Source organism: Gilbertella persicaria (assembly GCF_025201335.1).
Source record: "Gilbertella persicaria strain CBS 190.32 chromosome Unknown B0P05scaffold_33, whole genome shotgun sequence".
In the NCBI taxonomy this organism is placed as follows: domain Eukaryota; kingdom Fungi; phylum Mucoromycota; class Mucoromycetes; order Mucorales; family Choanephoraceae; genus Gilbertella; species Gilbertella persicaria.
Genome location: NW_026251994.1, coordinates 43049 through 69788, shown reverse-complemented (window position 1 = coordinate 69788; position 26740 = coordinate 43049). Strand labels below are relative to the sequence as shown.

General features: G+C 38.9%; 6 protein-coding genes and 1 non-coding gene across 7 annotated transcripts; 4 read left to right on the top strand and 3 right to left on the bottom strand.

The window, feature by feature from the left end:
* Positions 1-59: 59 nt before the first annotated feature.
* Positions 60-6016, bottom strand: B0P05DRAFT_550792 (chitin synthase-domain-containing protein). The gene is made up of 5 exons (XM_051579284.1): positions 5513-6016; positions 3593-5435; positions 2248-3550; positions 879-2200; positions 60-828 (listed from the first exon to the last, which is right to left on the bottom strand). The coding sequence occupies exons 1-5, from the start codon at positions 5815-5817 to the stop codon at positions 193-195; spliced, it is 5409 nt and encodes a 1802-aa protein (XP_051432639.1). The 5' UTR covers positions 5818-6016; the 3' UTR covers positions 60-192.
* A 1861-nt stretch (positions 6017-7877) lies between these two features.
* Positions 7878-9793, top strand: B0P05DRAFT_550790 (Dbl homology domain-containing protein). The gene is made up of 6 exons (XM_051579283.1): positions 7878-8189; positions 8236-8509; positions 8557-8608; positions 8655-8759; positions 8806-9014; positions 9081-9793. Exons 1-6 carry the CDS (start codon positions 7901-7903, stop codon positions 9667-9669), a joined length of 1518 nt encoding a protein of 505 aa, XP_051432638.1. The 5' UTR covers positions 7878-7900; the 3' UTR covers positions 9670-9793.
* A 65-nt stretch (positions 9794-9858) lies between these two features.
* B0P05DRAFT_550788 (SART-1 protein) lies at positions 9859-12006 on the top strand. Its single transcript, XM_051579282.1, has 3 exons — positions 9859-9922; positions 9972-10133; positions 10175-12006. Exons 1-3 carry the CDS (start codon positions 9891-9893, stop codon positions 11982-11984), a joined length of 2004 nt encoding a protein of 667 aa, XP_051432637.1. The 5' UTR covers positions 9859-9890; the 3' UTR covers positions 11985-12006.
* Positions 12007-12478: 472 nt separating this feature from the next.
* On the top strand, positions 12479-12561 carry B0P05DRAFT_t72. The gene has a single exon. It is a non-coding gene; the product is annotated as a tRNA-Leu (tRNA).
* Positions 12562-14239: 1678 nt separating this feature from the next.
* B0P05DRAFT_550773 (uncharacterized protein) lies at positions 14240-17258 on the bottom strand. Its single transcript, XM_051579281.1, has 7 exons — positions 16993-17258; positions 16874-16951; positions 16382-16831; positions 16115-16335; positions 15866-16073; positions 15539-15822; positions 14240-15484 (listed from the first exon to the last, which is right to left on the bottom strand). Exons 1-7 carry the CDS (start codon positions 17023-17025, stop codon positions 14680-14682), a joined length of 2079 nt encoding a protein of 692 aa, XP_051432636.1. The 5' UTR covers positions 17026-17258; the 3' UTR covers positions 14240-14679.
* Positions 17259-17517: 259 nt separating this feature from the next.
* Positions 17518-18585, top strand: B0P05DRAFT_513935 (uncharacterized protein). Its single transcript, XM_051575664.1, has 2 exons — positions 17518-17861; positions 17918-18585. The coding sequence occupies exons 1-2, from the start codon at positions 17549-17551 to the stop codon at positions 18535-18537; spliced, it is 933 nt and encodes a 310-aa protein (XP_051432635.1). The 5' UTR covers positions 17518-17548; the 3' UTR covers positions 18538-18585.
* On the bottom strand, positions 18549-26444 carry B0P05DRAFT_474444 (uncharacterized protein; the record flags this gene model as incomplete). The annotated part of the gene is made up of 3 exons (XM_051574792.1): positions 18549-21520; positions 21644-23362; positions 23465-26444. The coding sequence occupies 3 exons, from the start codon at positions 26442-26444 to the stop codon at positions 18549-18551; spliced, it is 7671 nt and encodes a 2556-aa protein (XP_051432634.1).
* Between the last annotated feature and the right edge of the window lie 296 nt (positions 26445-26740).

The following is a 26740-nucleotide window of genomic DNA, read 5'->3' as shown; positions in this document are numbered from 1 at the left end:
AGCAACATGAATTCTTTAAAAAGATAATAAAAAAAAAGGGTGATTTTAAACCATTGGGACACTATACGCACGGGTAGTTACTTTTTTGTCTCTCTTGTGATTTTGTACAACATAGTCTATTTCTCACTCTTTTTTTCTCTCTGATATAAAAGGTATGTTTTATTATGATTACACTAGAATTCGATGATCAAATTAAGAATAGTTTAATGCTTCTTCAATACAGTAATTAATATAGTCTTTCTTGTAGGACATATTGATACCAAAATGTCGGCTTAGCTGCTCTCTGACTTGCTTTTTCGTCACTGTCATGAGATCCGCTGTTGATGTAATACGTTGTACTTGCCGTTTGATTTCTTCGTCTGTAGGATAATAATCCATATTCAAGTGTTCACTATAGACAGAAGCAAGAGATCCATGATTGAACACAGAAGTTGGAAGAGGAGGAGGAGTAGCACCAAGAGTCAAATTTTGATGAGAGTAACGAACACTTGTATTATCATAATTATACAAAGTGTTTATCATGGGCAATGGTGTCATAGGTATTGTACGTCTAGTGCTGGATGAAGTAATTGTAGTACCTTTTGTTTCTGCTGATCCAGTCTCCCACAATTCGTTTTCGTGGTCGTTCCATTTCTTGAGTGGAATAGTACTAGCATCAAATTTGCCTTCATCCACGGGTAAAGCCTTCTTTTGTCCATCTTCTCCTAGAACAAGACGCGTGTTTCCCCAAGAGAAATCATCAAAATGCCAAAAGGCATAAATGGGTATAAAGAATGAGAAGAGAGGAATAGCGAGGATATAGACAATCATCCAACCAATGTGTTCCCACTACAAGAGAGCAATATAAATAACAAGTCTATTTGAAAATTCAACCTTACCTTTCTTCGAACAATGAAAATAATGGCCTGTAGACCATATACACCACATAATGTAATAATCGAAATAAAAGGCACTTGACCTGCATTCGTAGCCAACTTGTAGATAAGGAACCCTAGATAGCAAACAACAGCAGGCATAACCAATGTACTCAGCAGATCTAAAATCACTACAAACCGCATTGAGAAACAACAGAACCCACATAGCTGAGGTAAAAAAACTAATTCACCCAAGTTGTGAATGGTTGAATTGATCCATCGACGTCTCTGAGAAAGCAAAACACTCCAACTGTCAGGCGCATTGGTCAAACAACAAGCATCAGCAGTAAACTTGGTTTTATAAGTCGGGAAATGTTTGAGAATCAAGGTAGTCAAGTATCTATCTTCACCCAAATGCAACAAGTTCTTTTGATGTAAAGTATCAACTCTATTTTCTGCATAATCGTCAATAACTTGATTGCTCACCAACAAGGGTTGGTTTTTGCCACCCGGTGAACGAATACGATACATACAGAAACAACCAGGTAAACAAGTAACAGATCCAAACAAAGATTCAAAGGCTTTGGATAGAAAATGGGAAATGTAGTACTCGTATACTTGGATCATAGTCACCCAGCTATCTTTTTCGTTTGCTAGCTTCGTTTCTCCACATAGACCAATAACCTTAGAATCATGAACAAAGCAAGAAACCATACGATTTAATGAGTCAGGCAACACTTCTGTGTCTGCATCCACCATCAACACAAACTCATAAAAATCAGGACTTACACCAATGACGTTCTTGATTTGATGATATATTTCGAGTTCCATAGGTGTCATGGGCGATTGAAAATGAACCTTATTGATGAAGCGCATCAAGACCATTTGCGAATCACGTTTGCCCCGATTACCAGGCTTTTGGTGTTCATGAGGAGCACCTACTTTGACCACAACGACATACGGAACAACATGGCCACAGCATTCGTATAGGCCAGAATAAATCTTTGCCATGTTATGTTGTTTAAGGCCCTCACCCAACGACAGAAACGAGAGCGGTTCAGGATCTACATTGGCATTGACGCCGAGAATATCAAGTACAATACGAGGTGTAGATCGATCATTGCCGCTACCGGTAATCATGCCATCACATACCAAAAACAGCAGTTTTCTTTTATCGTCATAGCGCAAGACAGCGATTGAATCAATTGTCTTTCTTAAGGATTCTTCACTTTCAGTATAACAAGGGACTTGACATACAATGAACTTGTCATATTCTTCTGGTTCTCTAAATGAACTCATTTGTAAAGCAGCCAAGAACTTGAAGAAGATAACAGCACACAAGAAGCCTATTGAGTGATGAGTCCACACTGATATCTATAGATGTATGGCTTACCAGTGATGATCAATAAAAAGTATTCAGAGAATTGACACTGAGCTGATTTTCTTGTGTCTACTTTGCCTACAAAAAACAAATTTCGCAAACAGACAAGTTGACGTGTCCTAAGTTCTTCAGAGATGGGCAAGACATCAAAATGCTTGGAAATGTCTGTTCCAGCCAATTGCCGAAACAGCTGTACAATACTATTGTCCATAAAGTTCAAGTCAATATTTGTAGGTGTCGCCATGCCTTCAGGGACACGAGGAGCTCTTCCACCCATCAGATAGTTCGTCAGGTCATATACGTCACCATGTAAAATAGCCCAGTTTCGATGTGCCGTACTTGAACTGGAGGCATCGCCCGGATTTCGTTCGTTAGTTGCTTGTCTCAGTATGTCAGAAGGTTCATAGCCCATAAACCCTAAACGGTAATTTTTGCGCAGGTATACCATTTGTTCAAAATACCAATCAGGTCTATAATCATTGGTGAAGAATCGAAAATCATGATAAGCAGCATTGGGATCTGTCAAGTTCACTTGGAAATCGAGCACAACTTCTTCAGGTACTCGGCCTGTGATACCGTCACAAAGGGCAGAGACTTGGACTGGAAATAAATTGGTAGCATCTTTACCTCCATATTGATAAACTACGCTATCAGGTATAACTTCAGTCGCCCAATGATGAGGAGCAAATCGAGTCAGATCAAAGACTTCGCCTCGGATAGCTACATAAGCGCTGTCCTTGTCGGACTTACTCTGTAGTTCAGAAAGAGAATAGACGTCTTGGTGAGGACAAATCAAAGGACCAAAAAAGATGATGAATACAACCATGGCTGCTGAAAGTAAAAAGATCAGTAGACAAAGCGTCACTTTTTCTCTCCAGGCAAGTCGAACATCAGCACGTTTCATGCCTCCACAATGACTTAGAGCAGGAGATGGCATCCACCAAGTCAAGAACCAGACAAACATGATCCATTTACGACGTACACTACTGAGAGGTTGTTTTTCTTCTTCCTCTTCTTCCTGATGTTTGATCTCATTTGAAGCTGGATCTTGTGCTTGCATTTGATTTGATATGAACAACGTACTTGATTTTCTGTTTTCGAGTGTTGTTTGAGAAAAAACATCAGACCCTGTATAGTCATGTAGTCCAGAATCATTCATATAATCATCTTCTGACATTGCATACGATAAGCCGTCTTCGTTTAGAGAATAGCCATCAACTGACTTTGTGTTCATTTTTATCTTTTTGGATTCGGTTTTTTCTAAGCTTCTCAAGTCATCTTCTAAAATTCTAAAAGCATGATTTGATAGATAGATCTATAAAAATTAGGCGCTGTTGATATCTCACTCTTTTCTTACCTTGCTTGTCCCAACATGAATCCAAGTTTCGTCCCAGTCCATCAAAGTTGCTATTGAAAGGCATCTTGCTCGTACAGGTAAACTTAAATCAATGGCCGCATTGACTGTGATAGGAAGTGAGATATGATATCGGTTCCAGAACTCTTCGAGATCAAAGCTAGTCGTATAATAACACTTCATTCGCTTGGTCAAGTCCGATAGATGGAAGCCAGCTACCTGTGAAGCTAGTTTTTTGACATCGCATGAATTAGGTAGTGATAGATCATTAGGACGGATACAAAGAACAGACCAGACAAGTGTGCTTGAAAGGGCCTGTGTCAAATCAGTCATACCAGTCACCAAAAGATCAGCCATAGTAGTAACATTAGATTGCAGCGAGTGGGAGAGGATAGATTTGATATCAGCAGCCTTGTTGTCTCCAGATCTTGTGGGTGAGCTTAACGGTCGAATACCTTGTTGCTGAGAAGAAACTCGGTTTCGAGTACCATCATCGTGTCCTAAGATTTGATTATCAAACAAGCAAACTACAAGCCCATTGCTGCTAGGAGAAGTATATGCACTGCCTCGAAACAGATTGATAAAGTCATTGCAGAGATAATCTTGATTTCTTTCTGTAAAATGGTGTGGGTTATAAGTGACAGGACCCCAAAAATGCTGAATCGTGAATAGCTTTGAATCAATTTCGCTTTTTTTGAAAGACAATGTTTGGCTATTAATTGCACTCTTGTTTGCACTAGCGTAGTTATCTATCAATGTGTTGTCATCTTCATTGTATCTTTGCTGACGAGAAGCTTGTGTGTTCATGATAGACCAGAGGCCTTTTGAAGGATGCACAAATAAATCGTGGACTGTGCTGTACAATATAGACTCAACTGGAACGCCTTGTTCTTCATGCTCTTGTCTGTCACGATCGAATAGATTAGCAGAATGAAATTTGTACCATGTCTCTTGAATATAGTTAAATGTAAGTTGATCAAATCCGCCAATCGTTGGTCTTGACGTCGTCCAGCCTGGGATATCCAATAAGCCAATAAAACTATGCGCATTTCGAGGAGCCAGTCGTTCATTGATTTGTTCTACAAGCCAAGTAAACAAGAGACAATAAAGGGACTGTGCCAAATCATCTCTCTGCCTATCTGCTTGCTCAGGGTTTAAAAATAATGTTGTAATATCTCTTTTCACAAGTTTGCTTTTAAAAGTAAGTGCACTTGAGAGCGCATATGGATCAACTCCAAGCAATTCAGCGGCTGTAGCCAATACATCTGTGTTTCTTACAATGGCTGCATCTTGAGCATTGTTGGGATCTTCTGCAAATTGAATGTTACCTAGATGTAGAATGGCTGCTAATACTTGATATACTTGACCCACTCGATGCTTTTCGAACAAGATGGATTTAAGTGCTGTACGAAGCTGCATATCTGAAGTCAAGTCATCCAATGAAGTTGCTCTAGATGTTGATGTCCTTGACAGATACCGAAAAGTAGACCAATCAGATAGTCTTAGATGATTTTTTTCTTCTTGCGAAGCACCTGCCAACATGTTGTAAAAGACATGGAAGTTGCGTTCATCTTGGCCTGCCATTGTCACCCTTGATTTTTCAAGGGCATAAGGTAGAAACTTAGCACCCACCAATCGACCTCGTTCTGAGAAATGAAGTTCGGTGAAAAGCGCAACTCTAGAAGCATTATCGTGTGTGGTTTTTGCATGACTGAATGCATCAATTACGTTTTGAGCATGCAGGACATTGGTTTGCGTACGCGTTGATTTTTTATGTGCACCAAGGACAACCAAATAATCTATAGATAACTTATACTGCTCTGATTTTCCACTTGCACTCTCTCCACTGATAGGAGATGACAACAACAACAAAAAAGAGGGAGAAGGTTAGGGGGAAGGTTACAACATAGAAAGGAGAATTACCTAAATAGAATCGACTGGTTGATACTTGTTCTTCTCATATGAAGGTATGCATGATTTAAGAGTTGGTACAAGTGAGGATTTCTCCATTGATTTGCTTTTGCACTTGACGTGTCTTTATATTCTGCAATAAAGTCTGATTTATTGTGCTGTTTGTCGTGATATGGATTAAGTGCTACCAGCACTACAGGACTGATGTTGGTATACACGAGATCACTTAAATACCGCTGTCTCAAAGTATCAATGATATCCTCTGCACTAAGGTTTCCATTGAACTGAACAAGATCATTCGTTTCAAGCTGTGCCATTCAATTTATTCGGATTTGTATGCAGTAGACTGACTCAACTTGTCAATCTATACGCTAAAAAAAGAAGAAGAAATAAAGAAAGGCAGTTATAAAAGTTATCTCTCCCTCTCCTTTTAAGTAAGGGCCCCCCTCTTTCTTACTCTCTTGCTCTGCCTATCCCCTTCCTCCTTGCTTATAATAAGAAAAACCAATTCGTTTATATGTACTCCTAAAAATAAAAAATAAAAAAAGCTGTCGAATACGGTTTGCAAAGCATATGTAGAACGTATGCAGCCATGTCTCGAACAACAAAGCTATTTGTTTATATCTTATAAATTTCTATTTTAACCATTATATACGACGTATAGTCAATAAAAAGGTACGGCAAATGTCATTTATTTTCCCCTTTTTTTCTTGAAAATGGGTAAAGTATCTGTACTTCAGCTATCCTCGAAAAGTACAAACTTTCGGGTGAATATAAAAGTAAAGACGGGAAGATCTTCATTTCATTGAGAGTATTTTTTATACTCCTTTTTTTTATCTTCTTCAAGCCATTTGGTGTGAGTCTATAAAGGCCTGTTTTTTGGGTCTTTAGTGTTCCCGTAAATAACTTTTGTCATTTGCTTTATTTCGGAAAACAAAAAAAAACATGCATCACATTTACAGCAGTAAAATCAACAAATCAAGTTATGAAGAAGTTTTAGAAATCTACTTCAGGCTGTTTGAATAATACGTTCTCTACCAAAATATTCATAGCAAAATTGTGGTAATATGTGAAACATATTGCCCATATTATAGAAGACCATTGTTGTACTTTCTGATACAAGTATTGGAGCGCATAGAACTTAATTTCAAAGTCAAAAAGTTGCAAGCCCTAAGAAGAAAGATATCACAAAAAGAATAGGATTGTGCATTCCGTATATTTGAAAGGGCTTGTTGTTCTCAAATGCGACTAGAACATTGGATGAACAAAAGAAGAAACAACTTTATCAGAGGCTTTGTATGCGAAAGGCTTGTCTTTCACTACAAACAGGCTGTTTAGCAATTCATACATACTGTTTTCTAAAAGAGATACTCACATACTTTTTACTTTTGTTCTTCACTTGGATTTCTTATTCAGATGCCACGGGGTCTCTCCTGCTACTGAACGTGTATATAACCATCATTATATGCTCTGTATAGGTGCATACGTCCATATGTTGATTTTATTCATTATAGCTTTTGTTATGTCAACAAAGATCTTCAAAGGGAAATTTTAAAAGTCGTTCAAATTTTTTTTGGCATTGTATACAAACAAACAAAGAAAGAGCTGTCAAAAGAAAAGGACAGAGCAGTATCAAACAAGCTAAAGGATATGCTAGACGTGTGTTTCTTTAAATAAAATACTCCACGTCCTACTCGTAAAAATCAGAGATAGTATTCTATTTTATGCTTTCAATGTTTCCTGAAGTTATCCAAAAACAGACAAAAAATCATGTGCCTTTTCTGATCCGCTAGAATAAAAGAAAAAAGGAAGAAATGCATAACTGTGTTTATTTCTGTAGAATGATAGACTCTAAGTGATAAGATTAGACTTTTGAAATTGCAGCTTTTTTAATCAATATATAGACTTTATATAAGTTTATTTTTACTTTGTCTTCTAAAACAATTTTCAGTAATACAAGAAGATTTCTGTGGAGATTAAAAAAGATGTGTGTCACATTTTATTCCGTGGAGTGATTTACGTGAAACGGTGGTCAGGACCCATTTAAACTGTTTGTATCACGCACTTTATGTATGAATAAGCTTAAAATATATGCAGAGTACCATTTGTTATTTTACCCTACATAATTGAAACTAAAGGCCTGAATGCCTAGTCAAAGAAGTTGTTGTTTGTAATACTTGTGAGAAAAGAAGGGGTCCTTGAGAACACAGATCGAGAATTCTATCTTTTGTGTGCAAGTATTACTTAATAGTCATCTTTTTACTATATCAGTATATTCCTTGGATGACTTTTGATTGGGTCGCTGATTACACACTTATTCACACGCGAACTGAAATATAAATATAAAAGTATGTCTCATTTCATTTCTCTTCTTTCCTTTTTCCCCACTTTCCCTTCAAGATGATGAACTTTACGGAAAAGGCAAATCAGTCTCATTTATTGAGCAATTCAATCATTTCAACCTCAACTATCACTAATGCTTCTACCATTACAAGCACATCAAGCATCAGTGGTACCAGTTCCATCATCAGTGCTGAATCAACAGTTAGTATTCACTCGCAATCCGATCCTTACAGCTTGTCTTTTATTACGGATAATCAAAATTACTATCACCAATTGCTTGATGATTTATCAATTGTAGATGATTTGGCAGACACATTTAGACAAGAACCTGACTCTGTTGTGTTTGGTAAGCTTTACTTTCAAATGACACTTGTTTTTAACAATAATCAAAGAGAAGCAAGTGCTTGATGTTGCCCGCTATGTAGCCTCTAAAGAAAATGTATTGGAATGCGTTATGCGAACAGAAGTCGACTATGTCAACGAGCTCTTGGCATTCCATGAAGTATATGCACTTCGAGTTCAGCCATGGTTAGAGAATTCTGTTGATAAAGATATCATAGCTAAATTCAAAGAAACACCCTTAAAGCAAGTATTTGATGCCATGTTTGAGAATATTCATGACATAGCCCAAGCACACAGCTCTTTTTTGAGTGAGTTGAAAGAAAGGTAATGAATCGCTTCTTGTTATCTTTCTCTAAGCATTTTCTATATAGAATTCGTCTATGGGGTCCCACTCAGTTAGTATCTGATGTGTTCTATAACCTTGTATGTACCCAAAACAATGAGAACAAACGGACTGATGGTTTTATAGCATGAGAGCTTCGCTGTGTATAAGCCATTTATGAAACAACACAACAGTTATGTGATGGTTGTAGATACACTTTATAAAATACCTGCCTTTACAAAACTCTTAGAAGTAAGTCCGTCTATACATCCATGTGCAATATTCTAATCTGATCAAGACTATTATGGCTGAAAACAAACAACAAAATCTCGCAGTAAAGATCAACGATTTTGCTCATTATATACAAACGCCTCTTTTGCGCTTTACAGCCTATAGTAAAGCACTCAAACAATTAAACCATTATACAAATCAAGCACATCCTGATTTCAACAGCTTAACAAACGTCCTAAAAAAGTTCAAAGCCCTAGAATCTGAATGGATAAAAAAGTATGTTTAAATGGCACCATGTCATGAGCGGTGTAACATGTCTTACTAACTTGACTAAAATAATAGAGTCCACGACTGCCAATCGCATCTCATGGTCTTTGAAGCATATCGTTCGATTCAAAACTGTCCCATCAATGTCAACCCACAGCGACGTTTGCTATTGTTTGCTCATCTTATTCGAGTGGATCTGGATGATATTACTTCAACGTCAGATATTCGCATGTATTTCCTCTACAACGACAACTTGATCTACTGTAAAAAGAAACAAAAGGAGAGTAAAAAAGATCCTGCAGATAAAAAGCTAGTTTATAAAGGTACGCTTAGTCTACGTGGAGCTGAAATTCGTCAACTTGCACCTGCATTTTGTGCAAAGATGTGTGAGGAAAAAAAATCCCTGTTTCGACTTGGGAAAAAGAACCACTCCGACTCGAATTCATTGCCTGGTACAGAAGCCTTTGGTTTTGAATTAGTGGCTACAGAACTTAACTTGGATGCCATGTCTCCCTTACATCAGAACTATATGTCTGCTTCTGCTAGTAGCGGTGCTCCCATTAAACGAAGACATGTCATGAGAACTCGGTCTAAAGAAGAACAAGCAACATGGTATGATACTATTCGAAAGGCTATTGCATATACAAATGCACAACCTGCTTAATATATATACGCCTTATTTCTCCCTCCCTCTCCCTCTTCTCTAACATTTACACTTCCTTTCATTTCTGATTTCTTTGTATTTTATGTCCTCTATGAATAAAACTGTATTTTATGCATTTCACCATGAACAGAAACAAGTCACGCAACTCTACGGCTTAAAAAAATAAGCCTCTCTCTCTCTTTCTCTTGCTTCTTATTGTTCAAGCTGCGGTTCTATTTATTATGGCCGAGTCATTATCAATTGAAGAAACAAAGTAGGTATACAACTTACAATAATAGTCAAATACTTATTCTTTTCTCTAGTGCTCTTCGTGAAAAATTGGGACTTCCACCTTTAGCTGTTGGAGGTAGTTCAGACGACGAAGCCGTCGACCCAGAAAGAGATGCTTACGAGAACTTCCAGAAATTACAAAAAGAGAAAGAAAAAGTTAAAAAAGAAGAAGAATTAAAGCAAAAGATTGAAAAGTAAGCTGCGCATGTGTATTATAGATACTTATATTATCTAGATCCCAAAACCGCAAAAGAAACCTTGCTAAACTTCAAGGCAAAGGTCTTGGTGAAGCAAGTGATGATGAAGATGATAGCGCTCTGAATTGGATTAAAAAGAGTCGAAAGCGAGAAAGAGATTTAGCAGCACGTAGAGCACGCGAATTGGAAGAAATGGACAAGGCATATCAAAACTATGACGCTAATGACCTTTCTGGTCTTAAAGTGAGCCACGCTTTGTCTGAATTCGAAGAAGGAGGTGAGACTATTTTGACACTCAAGGACCGTAGCATTCTTGGCGAAGACGATGATGATGCAGATGAATTGAGCAACGTTAACCTTGAAGATCGCGAACGACTGAAAAAGAATTTGGAAGCCAAGAAACAAAAACCAGGTTATAATCCTTATGACGATGATCAATTCAGTGGTAAGAAGCAAAGTATTCTTCCACAATACGAAGATGAACAAGAAGAATCTGGTTTTGTTATTGGCAAGGCTGGTATAATTAAACCCAAGGTGGAGCAAGAAGACGAAAAGAGTGTGTCTCAAAAAGTAAAAGAACAGACACTTTCTTATGAGAAGATGCAAGAAATCAAAGACTATTATACCCGAGAGGAAGCTGATGCTATATTTAAAAAACCCAAATCAAAGAAGAAGAAGATGAGAAGAAAGAACGAAGATGAAGATGATATTCAGCCAATTATACAGCCTCAAGAAACAGCTCCTAGACAACGTACATTGGATCCTGATGCTAATTTTGTAGATGATGACGATCTTCAAGAAGCCCTCGCTCGCGCAAGAAGAGTTGCTAACAAGCAAAAGAATAAATTGCTCAAGAAAATGACACCTGAAGAAATTGCCAAGCAATTGAGAGAAGAAGAAGATCAGATCAAAAAAGAAGAAGAGGATGAAGGTGGTCTTGTATTGTCTGAGACAACTGAATTTGTCAATTCGCTTGGTAACATAATTCCTACTTTTACTGCTAGAGAACCACCAGCAGCCAAGTCAAAATCTACGCCTGTTCCTGAACAAGAAGAAGAAGAAGAAGTCAAGGTCAAGATTGAACCTGAATATGAAGTACATGATTTAGAAAACTCGCCCGAAAAACATGTTAAATTTGAATATGCTGATACAGAAATGGAAGAAGCACCTGTCAAAGAAGAGCCTAAAGAAGAAGTTATTGTTGAAGAGCCTTTAGTGAGTCGTGGTCTTGCAGCCACACTGTCATTACTTAGTCAAAAAGGTGTGATTGCTAAACCCACTGAAGAACAAATTCGACGAGACAAAATTGCTGCTGAACAAATCAGATGGCAAAATGAACAGCGTAAAAAGGAGCACTTGCGTGCCTTGGAGGAACAGCGTGAAAAAGAACGTCGTCGTCGTGGTAGAGGCAGAGATCAAAACAGTGACCGCATGAAAGAATTGGAACGTGAAAGAGAGCGTGAAAAGGAGCGCGAAGAAGAGAGACGTATGCGTGAATACATTCAAGCCATGGAGAATTATAAGCCAGAAGTACATTTAGAATACACTGATGACACTGGCCGTGTAATGAAGACAGCAGAAGCGTTTAGATACATGTCTCACAAGTTCCATGGTAAGACTTCAGGAAAATCAAAGACTGAGAAGCGTATGCAAAAGGTAGAAGAAGAACGTCGCTTGAATATGATGAGTAGTACAGATACACCTCATAACTTGGCTCATGCTTTGTTGGAAAGACAACAACGTACGGGTAATGCCCATGTTGTTCTCAGTGTTGGTAACAGAGGTGTTGTTCCTTCTTCAGCACCTTTAGCAGGTGCTTCCTCATCTAAATCCTCTAATAAGAAATAAATATAAATCTTTTTTATTTGAATAACTATTTACTTCTAGAGAATGTACATTTGTATACCAGCACATCTTTTTTCCTTGTAATATAATTTGAGTTCATTATAATTGTGATTGATGTATGTAATACATTGAAATTCTTTGACATTTCTAGGGCTGCTTCGTTGAAAGGGAGAAAGGGCTCTCAATAAAAACCAGTTTTATTTTATCGACATCTACTCAAAGGTGATACAAAATTGTATAATGAAGCTCGCATAAATACAGTAACTATAGATTTTTAGTGTAAAGTCTTTGATTCACATACTCAGGTATGCTATTTGGTTTGCAGAATAAGCGCCTGTATAACCTATCATCAAACATTATGGCCGTGCTGGTTAATACATTAAGATCACGTAAATATCAATTAAATACATAGTCACGTAAATATCAATTAAATACATAGTCACGTAAATTAATGTAAGGGTATATAATTCACAGTAAATTTTCAACGTCACCAAGTAAGTATCATGGCCGAGTGGTTAAGGCGGCAGACTTAAGATCTGCTGGACGTGAGTCCGCGTGGGTTCAAACCCCACTGATACTAGTATCTTTTCTTTTTTTATCATGATGTAGTGTATGTAGCAATCATGTTAAGATGTTACAAGATTTTAAGTCGTCTGATTGATGTATTGTATTTTTCAGCAATTAAGAGACAGTCTCAGAGAAAATAAGAGAAAATTATTGGATAAAATAAGAGAAAATTTTAGATCAATTAAGAGAAAACTGACCAATAAAATAAGAGAAAAACACAGGAAAAATTAAGAGAGAGAAAAAGGGGCAATTAGTAGAAAGCACTTTTCTCACTATTATTAACAAAAAATGGATATTGACTATGATATGAACGAGATCTCTCTACGCGACGAAGATATTGAAGCTGTACCCGAGATTATTGTCAGTGTAATGTCGATGATGAGAAAGAAGTGGGAGTATAACATCACTGCATCAGCCATGGAGTTAGATGAAGATGTGACGATGGAACTGAAGGAAGGGCACGAGGGTGATGAGCCCAGTAATAGCTCGGACGAGGAGGAAAATGAAGCTGATGTGCAGAGTAGTGAGAGCGATTTGAAAGAAGAGAAGCCTCTCAGAGACCTGACTGAAAAAAAAGACGACGCTAGCAATGCTAGACGTATATACACTCAGCAGGATATCAACAAGCTTATTGCTCTGTTAGTTGAACAGGTACCTATAAAGGATGCAGCTTTAAAGACAGGAATAAATGAAAAATCAGCCTACCGTTTCAAATCGCAGTGGCAGAAAACTGGGGAGGTACCTCAACAGAAGAAAAGAGGACGCAGAATGGGAACTGTCTCTGAGCTTACTGAGAAGCACTCGAAGTTTATTATCGACCTTGTTGATGAGCGTTCAACTACAACTGTAGCTGGAATACACGAGTCATTGATCATAGAGTTTCCAAGTCTCTCTGCAAGCCCATCCGCAGTATACAGACATCTTAGGACCAGCTGTGCACTATCTATGAAGAAGTTGGAGAAGATTTCAGTTGCTAGAAATTCAGAAGAAACTTTGAAGAAGAGAAAGGAGACCATCCTTCAATGGCTAGCTGATAGAGAAATTGACTTTGAGAACAATTGCGTATTTTTGGATGAAGCAGGATTCAATCTTCACATGACACGCACTCGTGGCTGGTCTAAGAAGGGAGCACCTGCTAAGACAACTGTCCCTGCTTCAAAAGGCACTACAATAACCATCCTTGGTGCCATCTCAAGTGCCGGCGTTATTGACATTTCTTTGAGAAAGCCAATAATGGTTTCGAGAGCTAAGAAGAGAAGAGTAGATGGTAAGGTTGTTACAACAACAGCCAAAGTTGGAACAAGGGCCGAGCATTATCTAAATTACTTGAGTAATGTGATGGATGTTCTTGACCGAAACAACATGAGGGGTTTTTACTTGGTAATGGACAATGCTCCCATACATAAGCCAGCTACAGTAAGAAATTTGATAGAAAGCAGAGGCTATAGGTGTGTATATCTTCCACCATACTCACCATTCCTAAACCCAATTGAGCTATTCTGGTCGAAGGTGAAGTATGGTGTCAAAAGAAAACCTTTCGAAACTGGTGAGACACTCACACCCAGAATCATGGATGCCTGCTCCAAGGTAACCAAGAAAGACTGCCAAGGCTGGATCCACCATTCCCTCGGATTTTTTGAAAAGTGCTTAGCCCTGGAGAAAAACTTATAATGAGATTAAAGTATAAATAAGCTTTCTACTAATTGCCCCTTTTTTTCTCTCTTAATTTTTCCTGTGTTTTTCTCTTATTTTATTGGTCAGTTTTCTCTTAATTGATCTAAAATTTTCTCTTATTTTATCCAATAATTTTCTCTTATTTTCTCTGAGACTGTCTCTTAATTGCTGAAAAATACAATATTAAGTAAAAAGAGATAATATAACGCACAATAATCATATAAGCAAGATCAAGATATTCTTGGGCAAATGATATGCGTTTATTTTAATCTATAGCTAGGCTGCATGTTTTTCGATATCTTTGACAGTCCATAAAGAAATACCAGTTTGATTTGTTTCGTAAGGCTGTGCCATAGATCTCAAGAACTTTTTAGCAACCACTAATGACATATCTGTCGACAAGTTTGTTGATGCATCTGTAATATACTGATTAATCCACTTTGGTAACTTGGCTCTCTTATCGGCTCTTGCAAACCGCTAATAGAAAACGATGAGTGGATACCTTAAAGAAAATTTTCTTTACCTTATCTGCAAATATCATGAGACCATAATCTGTTTTACCTCTTAATACACGGCCTACACATTGAGCAGCATGTCGCATAGCATCAAATGTAAGGAAATCGTTCTCACGAATGTGTAAATTATCACGCAGATATTCTAGGCGAGCCTTCAAAATACGTGATTCAGTGTATTGGTATGGAATACCAAACATAATGACAGCACGACCATAATTATGATCAAAATCAATACCTTCAGACACTTTGCCTCGAGCAACAGACAATAGAATGGCACCACGACCATTGTCGCACGCTTTGCGATAATTAGCTAATGCCAAACTTGTTTCTGCAGCATCTGGTGTCTCCACAAAGATTAACTTGTATTTCCAGGCTTCGTTTAGTATGCCCATATCATTCCACATAGAGACAATAGATTCCATATACAAATAGCTAGGAAAGAAGCAGACCATACCATCAGGCACAATCTTTGACATTTCCACCATAATTTGGCCAAAGTTACGGACAACTGCAGGGTCATTTCTTACTTCGAATTTGGAACTGATGGCCACTTGATCAGAGCCACGGGTAATAATCATAGGAAGGAAACAGTTTCTAGAAAGTGTCATAGAATAACTCTCTTGGACAACAGCTTGAAAGTTGAGCATTTTAGGATACATTTCAAGTGGAGACAAAGTACCAGAAGTAATGACTACTGTACTAAATCTATCAAACACAGGTTTGATAGCAATGGAAGCATCCAAACAACTATCAGATTCATGAGTTGGAATATCTTTCTTTTTTTTTTCTGGTTTTACTTACGTGAAATGTAAGATAGGATTAGGTACAGTTGCAGTCTCGGTCTCAAATGGCTCTAAAATAAGCAAAAAGCCTTTATCATAAGTAGATGTCAAAGTAGCAAAAGCAGCGACTTTTTGCAGACTACTAAAGTGTTCCAAGTCTGTTAATTCCAGGGTTCGAACAAGACTCGACAGACGTTCTGCACAGAATCTTAATGGCTTTCGTTCAATATATGTCACATCTTTAAGATGCTGTAAGAAAGAAGCAGGTGTCTCTGCTACTACATGCATCACACGCAGACGAGTCTATAGAATTCATCATCAAGAACAGAATCAGCAGGCTGCTTACCTTCAAGTATTCTATAAATCTTCTTAAAAATGCCACAAAATGTTCTGCTCTTCTAATATTACCAGGCACAGCTTCTTTTAAAAGATCGTCTGGTAAGATAGGATTGGCCATAAATGTGTCTTCATCTCTTGCTGCATTTGCATCTTTCAATCCTTCTACTAGTTTTGAGTATTCGTTCTTCAGTCTCTCAGCATCTGTTTTCTTTATTCTGCAATATGTTAGTATATACAGCCTGAATGATTTACGTACTCTTCAATCTTATCAGCCAATACGCCCACACTTCTTGCACTTGCATCTAGTATGGGCCTTGTCAAATCAATACTAAGAGATTCAATGCATACGTTGTCAATATTGTGTGCCTCATCAAACACAACAATACAATCTCTCGATAATTCTCGAGAAACAAGCTCAGCTACTTTGGGATCCAACATGTAATGGTAAGAATAAATGACTACATTCGCAAAGGCAATCTAACAAAAATGTCAGCATATTGACAATTGACTGACAGATACTTACAGCCCGTCGCACAAGATAATAAGGACAATAAGACATAGTCTTACAGAACGACTTTAAATCATCAAATGTGTATACACCATTTGGAATTGGATTGGGTGTATTCGCTGCCTCTAATGTCTCATAAAAGTTACATAATTCTGTCTGCCGCGGTTGATCCACTTCCATGGCATCTTCTCCATTGTTTGCTTTATTGACGCCTGCTTTTGCACGAACCCAACTCGCTGTCAAATTTCTGCATTTCGAGTCTACCACTTTGCCCTTTCTTTCTCGAGATACAGTAGGATGAAGACACAAATTTTTTCGTGAGGTAAGACCAAGGCCAAGAAAATCCTCTTCTAGACCTTGACTTTTTCTATAAGCAATCAAATTCTTTAATTCGGCTAATGCTTTATCAATTTCTGGCACAGTTCGAGAGCAATAAATGAATTTGCGTTGTTGCTCAGGGTATTGCTAAAGCAAAACTCAGTACTAACATAATCAAAACTTCTTTACCATTTGATAAGCAACAATCAGTGACAACAGGGAAACTGTTTTGCCAGTTCCTGAAGGCATTTCTAATACACAGTGACCCTATTCTATATCAATAACGCGTTTCTGACTCATCAATCTACCTGTGCATCTAGCGATTTTTTCAGATCGCACATGTATTGGTACTGTTCTGGATATATTTTGTCATAAGGAAAGTGAACAACAAGATCATCAATATTGAAACTATTGTATTCGTATAAGGTTAATAAATATATAAGTCTATTAGCGAATTGTAGAGTAGTACATCATTCTTTATATGAGAGAAATGCCTTCTTTTTCTTCTGTATAAGAATATAAAAGAAGTAAGCAACAGAAATGCATTTCGCAGTACATTTATCCTTTATTGTATTTTTCACTAAATTTGAAATAAATTCTATGATAAAATGAGAGAAATGTTTTTTTTTGCAGTAGTTACTATTAAGCTTCATATGCTTTCTGCATACAAGGCTGAAAACTCTTTTTCATGCTTTATGATAGCATTCTAACTCTAGTTAATTATATATGTCTGGCTGTATTAACTCATAAAATAGAAAACTGGGTAACCTCTAATACACACTGTATTTAAACTCGACACTAAATGAGCGCGCTGTGACTCTTTAAAAACTTGCTTTTTTTTTTTTCTTTTCACTCTTTACGCACATGTCACAACCACCACCACAGCAACAACAGCTACCACCACCACCAGCTGGTACAGCTTCTTTCCCTCCTGGAGCACCACCCCCTGCTGGATTCCCACCTGCTGGTTTTCCTTCAGGACCTCCACCTCCAGGTGGATTCCCACCCACTGGATTCCCTCCACCAGGCAGTGGACCTGCTCCTTTTACACCCAACGTGCCCCAAGCAACACCACCAGCTATGGTCAATGGTATTCCTACCGCTAAACAACCTCTTAATACAACACCCAGTCGTACAGTTTACGCAAGTAATCTAAACGAAAAAGTCAAATTAGATGGTTCGATTCAACACAATTCTGTTTTTTTTTCTAACGCGTTTTTATTTTTTGTGTAGTGCTCAAGAACTCTTTACGTACTTTGTTTAAGCAATTTGGCGATGTGTTGGATGTAGTAGCTCATGGCAACATTCGTATGCGCGGGCAAGCTTTTATTGCTTTTCCCGATGAAGACAGTGCAACAAAAGCCATCAAAGAACTACAACACTTTGTTTTGTATGATAAACCCATGGTCCTTCAATATGCTCGAAACAAGTCTGATGTTCATGCAAAGGCAGACGGTGATTTCGATACACATTATCAACAGCGTATGGCAAGAAAAGAACAAGTGGCCAAAATGCCACTACCTGGATCTCATAAACCTACGTTTAAAGCAAGTAGACCTCAAACAGCAGCTCCCAGTCAACATAATCCTACAGCCAATATTCCTGATGAATATTTGCCTCCCAACAGTATTCTTTTCTTACAAAAGTTACCAGAGACCATTACGCAACAACAATTGACAGACCTATTCCAACGCTATCCTGGCTTTAGAGAAGTGCGTATGATTCCTACAAAGAAGACGATTGCCTTTGTTGAATATGATAACGAGATACAGTCTGGTATGGCCAAGAATGAATTGAATGGATTCAAACTTGGACCAGATCAGGAAATGAAGGTGACATTTGCCAGAAAATAGCATACTTTTATTTACAAATCCCATACAATTTCTGTTAAATAAATAGAGACTGTCTGTCTTAATTCGCCTAGAGCATCTAAATCATCCACATGAACTTTGAGTTGTCCAGGCATACTTTCTTTAGCATTTGAAATAGCAATGGAGAGTGTGAGTGTGCTGCCAGGATCCACTATGCCTCTCATGTCTTGATCTAAGCCAGAAATCATCACAATTTCATGAGCAGGGAACTCTGCAGGACCTTCTATTGTAATCTGGAAGCGAAGAGGTACTTTGGCAGCATGGTTGATGATGGTGAGGGGACAGCTCTCTGGCATACATACAGCATTCGTAAGATTAGTCTCTGTGCTGTTGTCTTGATAATAAGTCACTAGCTTGAAATCTAAACGACGTTCACTAAGAGCAAACGTAGATGTTTCTTCCAACATACAGCGAACAGGAATCACCTCTCTTGATCTTGATTCTTCTTCGTCTTCTTCTATAGGGCAAGTAGTAACCCATAATTTGGCCATGATAATACCTGAGGCATCTGTCAGTTCAGGGCGATGACGAGGCAATCGAGACATTTCATTAGGCGAAGCTCTCACTCTGACTTCAATGCTGCCTTGAGGACCAATAGCAATATCACCCTTGAGCGGTGAATTTGTATAGCGAGACAGTACATCCAAATTCACAAATGGACTGAGTTCAGGTGTAATATCAGCACCAATTTCAAACCGTAAATCATCATCTGTCTTGTTATGAACCACAAACCAGTTATCACATGAAGCATTCTGCAAAGCAATAGGATGGTGAAGTGTAGGCAATACAAGTTCCCCATTGCTCGATAACCGCTCAAAGCGCAATTCAAACACTGTCATTAACCACTTGAGATGGAGATGCATTGTATTTGTGTTGTTGCGTAAGTTATCAATACGGACACTGTACCGTTGAATACCAGAAGTTTGATCAGGCATTTCGTTGGGTATAAGCATACCTTCCACGCGTTGTGTCTTGCGAGAAGGAATATAAAACATCTTTTGCTTGATCGCAACACCATTACGATCCAAAGGCGTAAAGTTGATAAAGTTGGGTGCATGAATTTCATATGTAGCAGGCACATCTGCCATATTGCTGATATGAAACTCAAAACGGGCTGGTTTGTAAGACGTACTATGACCAATCTTGCCTAAATCAATATGGTCCACCAGTAACTCAGTGTGAGAGACACAAAAGAGAGCTTCTAGTTCTAATGCGAGTACTTCTAGGTTTTGGCGCGCATCATACAGTACCATCATACCCTTGAGTGAGCCATTCTTGCCTTGAAGTGCAAGAGAACGACCTTCTTCGTCCAATTTTTCAGCAGATGGACTATGAAGTCGAACACGGATACGTTGACCTGGCTGTAAAGAGAGTTGACCACTACGTTGAACAAAGAGCCCTTCGTTATGTTCGGTAATGGCATCCTTCACTTTTTCTTCATCCACAGCAAAACCTGCCGTGATATCAATGTCACTCATCACAACCAGTTGCATAGGTTGGCCAGACGTGTTAGCCACATCAATTTCACGTACATAAAGACGTGTAGCATCTTGTTCTGGTAGCTCCATCAGTTGCAAACTAGTCTCTTGGTCAATTTGTTCAGGAGCAGGACAAATGTAAAGACTTTCCCATTTAATCATAGGTAAGGGGTCTGCTTCACGGTGTTCTGTTTGATCATCTTCCATATAGCCACTCTGTTGAGTCAATAAAGGACTACGTAGCATCTTTTTGGAAGGTAGGGACCAAGCATCTAGTTTTTTGCTATCCACAAACAGACGAACATCAATCACAAAGACTTCTTGACTGTTTCTCTTGTTGGTCACAATCAACTTTTCGTTCAAAAGACCATGGCGATAAGCATTAATTCGAAAAGTAATTTGAGTCAAGGAGGTAGCAGCTACTGTAGCTAAATCATCAAAAGAACCACGGCGTGCATCTGCATCTGAGCCTGGTATGCTTAGACTAGCAACACTGCCTTTTCGCTCTGTATTCAAATACTCGATATCTGTATCCCTTCTTGTTTTAAGACCCCGCCAACCATTCAAAGTACCACCACGACGATCTAGTTCAATATTGCCAGTAGCACACTCTACTTCATAGTCCAAGGGCAATTCACCCGACTTGTTCTTGATAGTGAAAGCACCATAAAACTCTTTTTGCAACAAATCAGTGTATCCCAAGTTGATGACACGATCTGATACTTCAAGATGAGATTGTCCAATGATAGAAGTAAACTTGACAGTTTGTGTAAGCATCAGAAGCATGCCCTCTTCATCATTTTTTTGGTCTTTTGGTTCTTCTGGCTTTTCATAAATTGAAAACTTGATACCACCTACAAGTTCACGGCACTTATCAGCAGAGCTACCAAGGTAGCCTGTCAATAGATTAGGTTGAACTGCTACCCATACAGTCGCCATACAACCACGCTTTAATGGCATCATGTCCACAAGACCACGTTCACCTGCTTCGTCCATGAAAATCAGCACTTGATGTGACAAATTACTCTGACAGGTAATAAAGATATCTTGTCCTGACGTGTTCTCAACCAACAAGGGAGTTACTTGTGAGTACTTGCTTCCTGGATCTACATATGAAAAGCCCAAATCAAGCACACCATTGGCTTCATCGGCTAACGAAGGGAAGTCCAAATATTGGTTGTGATAAACCAAACATTGCGTTGTAAATGGCTGCAGTGATCCCGTACGATTGTTTCTTAACAAAAACATGTATTGTTGCTTACCCACTTGTTGAGGTAAAATGCCATAGCGAATCTTTTTGGTTTCACCAGGCTGCAATTCTTTAGCTTCGTCGCACGCATCAAAATCAAAGACAGAAGGTTGTTCAGTCTCAACAAAGTCGAAACTAACAGGCTCGTCAGATTCGTTTGTCACCTTGACATAAAACACAGCACTCTGATTCAATTCAATACGACCACCATCAAAGAAGTCTCGTTCCAGTTTGAGGGCTTCTGTTTGAGATTTTCTTTTTTGAATAGTAGGACTGGTAGTGGTTGTAGCAGGGTCTGTACGAGATACTGAGGTATGTGTGTTGAGAGAGTCAATAACGGTTGTGTTAGTTGTCGAAGTACCATGGGCGGTAGAAGCATCAACTGTATCAGCAGCAACGGCGCTAGTCGTAGCAGTAGTATTCGCAGTAGTTGTAGTAGCAGTAGATGGTGCATGGGTAGCAACAGCAACAGCAGCAGCAGTAGCAGCAGTAGTAGGAACCGTATTTTCTCCATCATTTTCAACAGACAAAGCATCAATATAAGCACCTTCATCTGTATAGACCTCAGCGGTATAGACAATACTTTTACAAACATCCGTGTTTTTGTATTCATGAACCAAGATGCGGCCTTTGACAGAGATAGGTTCGCAAGGATTGCGATTGTCTTCCACTTGTTCTGTTTGAAAAGGTCTCAATACAGGCTTAAATGTTACGCTGATTGTCTTTGAAGCATGAGGATCCAGAGGAAACACCACACTTTCAGATGTCTTTTTAAACACGACGTTGCTTGCAGTCAGTGAAGCTACATTATCGCCATTAGAATCTTCCTGCTCTACTGTTTTGGTATCAGCTTCTTCTGGATTGCCAACATCAGCATTTGACTCTGCCTTTTCTTCATCTAGATTCTTGAGTTTGGCCAATTTTCGAAGATATTTTTTGACTTTGTCAGGCTGAGCCTTGCGTCGAGCAATCTTTAGCTTCTGCTCTAGATTTTCAATCTCTTCTTCTGCTTCTTTGGAGATTGTGTTGGTATCATCCTCCTTGACATCAAATTCGAATTCTGCATAATAACGACCAAAACTGACTTCATTAGGATCGACTCGCACTTCAAACATACGTGATTGCTTGTTTGTATTTGTCAAAATGATGGTTTCAGTACGTTCGCATGGTTGGTCGATGACACATTGACCAAAGGACATTTCTAATGATTTGATCAAGAATGTAGAAGGCTTTCGTACCTGAGCCTTCAACAACAACACTTGGTCATTGGTACGGTCTCGTATGTTTTCAATAATCAATTTCTCCATAAATGGACCAGACAGAGTAGGTTCAAACACAAACTCGACCTCACGTTTACCATAAGATCTGACAACACCATATCGACCCACGTCTAAATCAATATCACCAGAAGCAATAGAGCCTGATTTACGAATGGCATACAACAAGGGTGTTTCACTACGATTATGCAGCACAATTGTCTTTGCATGGCGTTCATTTCGCTCCACCAGACCAAAATTGATATTCTTCTGCCCTAAATCCATCACAGATCGACATAACTGAGAACGAACAATGACTTCTCGGACAGGAATATCCGTCTGACTAAGGTCCAACAAGTTTTCAAATTCTGTTTGTTCAATATCACGATCAAATTGAACCAGGCGTAAAAAGATGCGCGCATCTTGTTTTTTAGGAGCAGATTGTATATGTGGTTTTGTAGTCCCACAAGGTGTGATCACCACAACAACTTCTTCTTCCCCCTTTGGATCCACGTCAACCATGGAAGTACGTACAAGAATACCCTTTTCTACAAGACGACCGAGTTCACGACGCCAAGCTAATTGATACCGAACAAACTGCTCTTCAGCAGACTGTTTGGGGAACAAAGGAGGAGATGCTTTCGATCCATGTTCAAGCACAGATATCAAATCTTCAAAAGGCACGCGTGATTTACCGGCAATGTCAGACCAGTCCAAGTTCTTTCTTGATTTGTACCGAGCTGCTGTGATACCCAACGATCGCTTTGTTTTAGCATTTCGTGTGCCATAATTGTGATGCCTGTTTTGGTTTTCAAGTCGACTGGCTTCGAGTCGTTTTGTGCCTGGACCTGAAAGAGAAGAAACAGAGGGTGAAGAGAGTGTGGAAGGCGAAGTTGTCATACCCCGTAAGCCATGTTGACGATGACTAGTCGTTATTTCCAGACCTGATTCATTGGCAACAGGTACTGAAGAAGGACTGGTAAGAGTCATTGTCTTTTTTGATCCTTGTTTTCTTTCTGTCTTGTCCTTCTTGAGGTCTTTTTCGTCTTTGTGCAAAAAGTTAGGGTCCGATTTGATTTGAACCATTTTCTTTCGATAGGACTTGAGCGAATGCAAAGGTGGTAAAGCAAGGTCCAAATACGCTGTAGAAGAGTGCGTTTGGCCCATCTTGAGCTGTTGCACAGAGTGGCGGAACCGTCTTGCTACCATCAAATCGTTCTTTGTGTCCGATGTACGCCGTGTGTTTGTCGCTTCTGATTCCAAAGTCGTGGTATCAACAGCAGGTTTACGTCGGTTACTGATGGATTCTAATAGTAGCTTTGACCTTCTTCGCTTGCTGGATGGCGCTGTTGAAGAGAGAGTAGGGGGTATATCAGCAACAGCATCACCTTTTTCAATCGATTCAGCAGTAATTGAATTGGATAATTTGGACAAAGAAGACGATGTCGTGATGGCAAACGCTGTATTTAGTGCTGCAGAAGAAGCAGTGGTAGATGCTGTTGTCGCTGTGGGTGTAATAGATGCAGTGGCATTGGCATGCTCTGTCTTTCTGTTCTTGTTTCTCGTATAAATCGCAATATCTTCGGGTAAAGACGTGGTGATCTCCAAAGACAATGGTTTATCTCGAATGTTTTCCACGGTAAAAGTACGAAGCGAGGGAGAGTTGAGAGCAATCGAGCCAAAGTCCAAGAAATTGGCACCCGTAGCCGTAAGAATACGATAAAATAAAGAATGGAACGTTACTCTGTTTTTATCGATATTGGTACTATGGACTTCAATAATTTGATCGTTGTCCTTGTTTAAAAAGTTGACTAAGGTGATCTGCTTGCGATAATCAGGATTGACTTTACGAGGGTACAAGTCAAGCTTCAGCTCTACATAACTTCTAGGCTGAATTGTGATTTCTCCCCGCAAACAGTTGAGCACCTTGGAACTAAACTGAAGCTCCACACGTGCCAGAATGTCTGAGCGATTAAAAATATTGATAGGCAGTGATTTGAGTGTTCCGACATCTGTATCACCGAAATTAATCACTTTAGGAATCACTTCGACAAAGGAAGTACATGTTCTTGCTTTACACTGTATCACTTTTCTCTCCTTGGGTTCTTCTGTTCGAAACGTGCCGTATTCTAGCAAGATACGAAAGTTTCGGCGAATAAGCTGACCCGCATTAAAGTCATTGATTGAGACGTCTTTTTGAGGGCGATAAGAGACTTGAATCACACGTTCGGTACCTGGCTTGAGCAACAAATCTTCAATACGAGTGTAACTTTCTGCTGTACTGAGTGGTACAAGTGTTCCTGCAGCAGCAGCAGCAGCAGTAGTAGTAGAAGTACCAGCAGTAACATTAGCAGCAGCAGTAGTAGCAGCAACACTCTCAGACACTGAACTTGTTTCAGTAAACATGCTACCATCTACACACATTAATCCTAAACCAATATCTGAGTCAGAGTCTTCAGGTATAGTTGGTGGCTGTGAAGGGAATTGAATACGTGAGTTGATAGGTGATTCGGATATCAAGAAGGGCGAATAAGGGCTCTCATGATCTATGTTTTGAGTACGAATAGGCGTAGGTGAAGTGGACCTTGAACTTAATTCACTGTTAGGCGCTGATAATTCGCTGAAAGTCGTATGCGTGGTAGCAGGTGTGTTGAAGCCTGCTGTGCGACTATTCCCATTATGACTAAACTTACGTCGCATCGAATGAAGTCGAGTATTGGCCTCTGTACGTTCAGTGACTGTGTTGTTGTTCTCCATGACAGTCGTGTCTTGTTTGATGTCAAAGATCACTTCCGCACCTTCTGGTATAAATCGTATCTCTACGGGTGATTCGCTGACATTATTTAACACAATCTGTTGAATAGCCCAACTGCCAGAAACGCAGTCGCCAAAGTCGACCACATTGCCACTGCTCACAATGAGTGTTTCCTTTCTGAGCACAGATCGAACAGTGGCATGTATTTTCATTTGTATGACATTACGTGTATCATTTGCATTCTCGAGTTGAAGATCATAGTTAAATTCGCCTACTTCTTTAGGCATAAACAGCAGTCGTATTTGCTTGCTAGAATAGCTGGAAATGGGTTTATCGCCAAGAAGTTCGTTAGTTTCAGCATCTATGAACTGTAACCAGTCTGATTTCGAGAGATCAATGGTGTTCAATAGCCAATACAGATCAATTTCAGACCTGTTTTGTATGACAAAGTCCTTTGAATATGTTTCACCCAAGACACAATCGTCAAAATTGAGGCCTGTCTCTGCAGCGTCTGTCCACAAGGCTGACTGACATACACTTGCTCGGAATTTGACTGAGAGCTGATAGTCTGCTAAACTAGAAGTCGACAACACATCTTTTGAACCGTCTTCTACAGAAGGCATTGGGTTGTAATAACCAAAAAAGAACAGACTACCCGTGACATTAAACATACTGAATGTTTCTGAACTATCGTCCGTCACTGACATATCAAAATCATCTTCGTTATCTGCACTATCAGGTCTTTCAGGCAAAAAGGCTAGCACAATGGGTCTACATTGACCTGGCCCCAATTCGATTTCGTCAATATGATTGATCAGGTTAAACAATTGATTGAAAGGGTATTTTTCAGCTTCACAAGACCAGCCGACAGTGTTGGTTGTTTCAAATGTATCTGGCACATTGCGCATATTTTCATTTTCTAACTGAAAAGCAATTTGGTTGCGCAAATTGGATCTTATTTTGATTAGAATCGACTGGTCCGAAAGATTGCGTAGTTCAAGGCGTCGAAGTGCATGAAGGCCATTCAGATATACATTGTCTAGCGTAATTCGACCATGAATACCAGTGAGTTCAAACATAGGTGCTGTTATGTTTTTGTCATTATTTGAGGATGTTGCTGCTGAAGAATCATTTGTTTGGACATTATTCATTCTATTCTTTAATAATTTATGAAAAGAAGTTGTTGCTTTCGAATGGAGATGGCTATGGAAGGTGATGACGAGTTAGTAAAGTTTTTTTTTTTTTTTTTTTTTTTTCTTACATAATGAATATTTACACACGAAGAAATAATAATGAAAGCCCTCTTCTCTTTCTTTCTTTATTTTTTATGCTTAAGTTTGATTACTTGAAATTTTTAAATAAGATAGAAAGACTATGACAAAAAAAGAAAAATAAATAGATTTTAAAAATGACAAGGCAGACATTTATCTTGAAGGAAAAAAAAAAC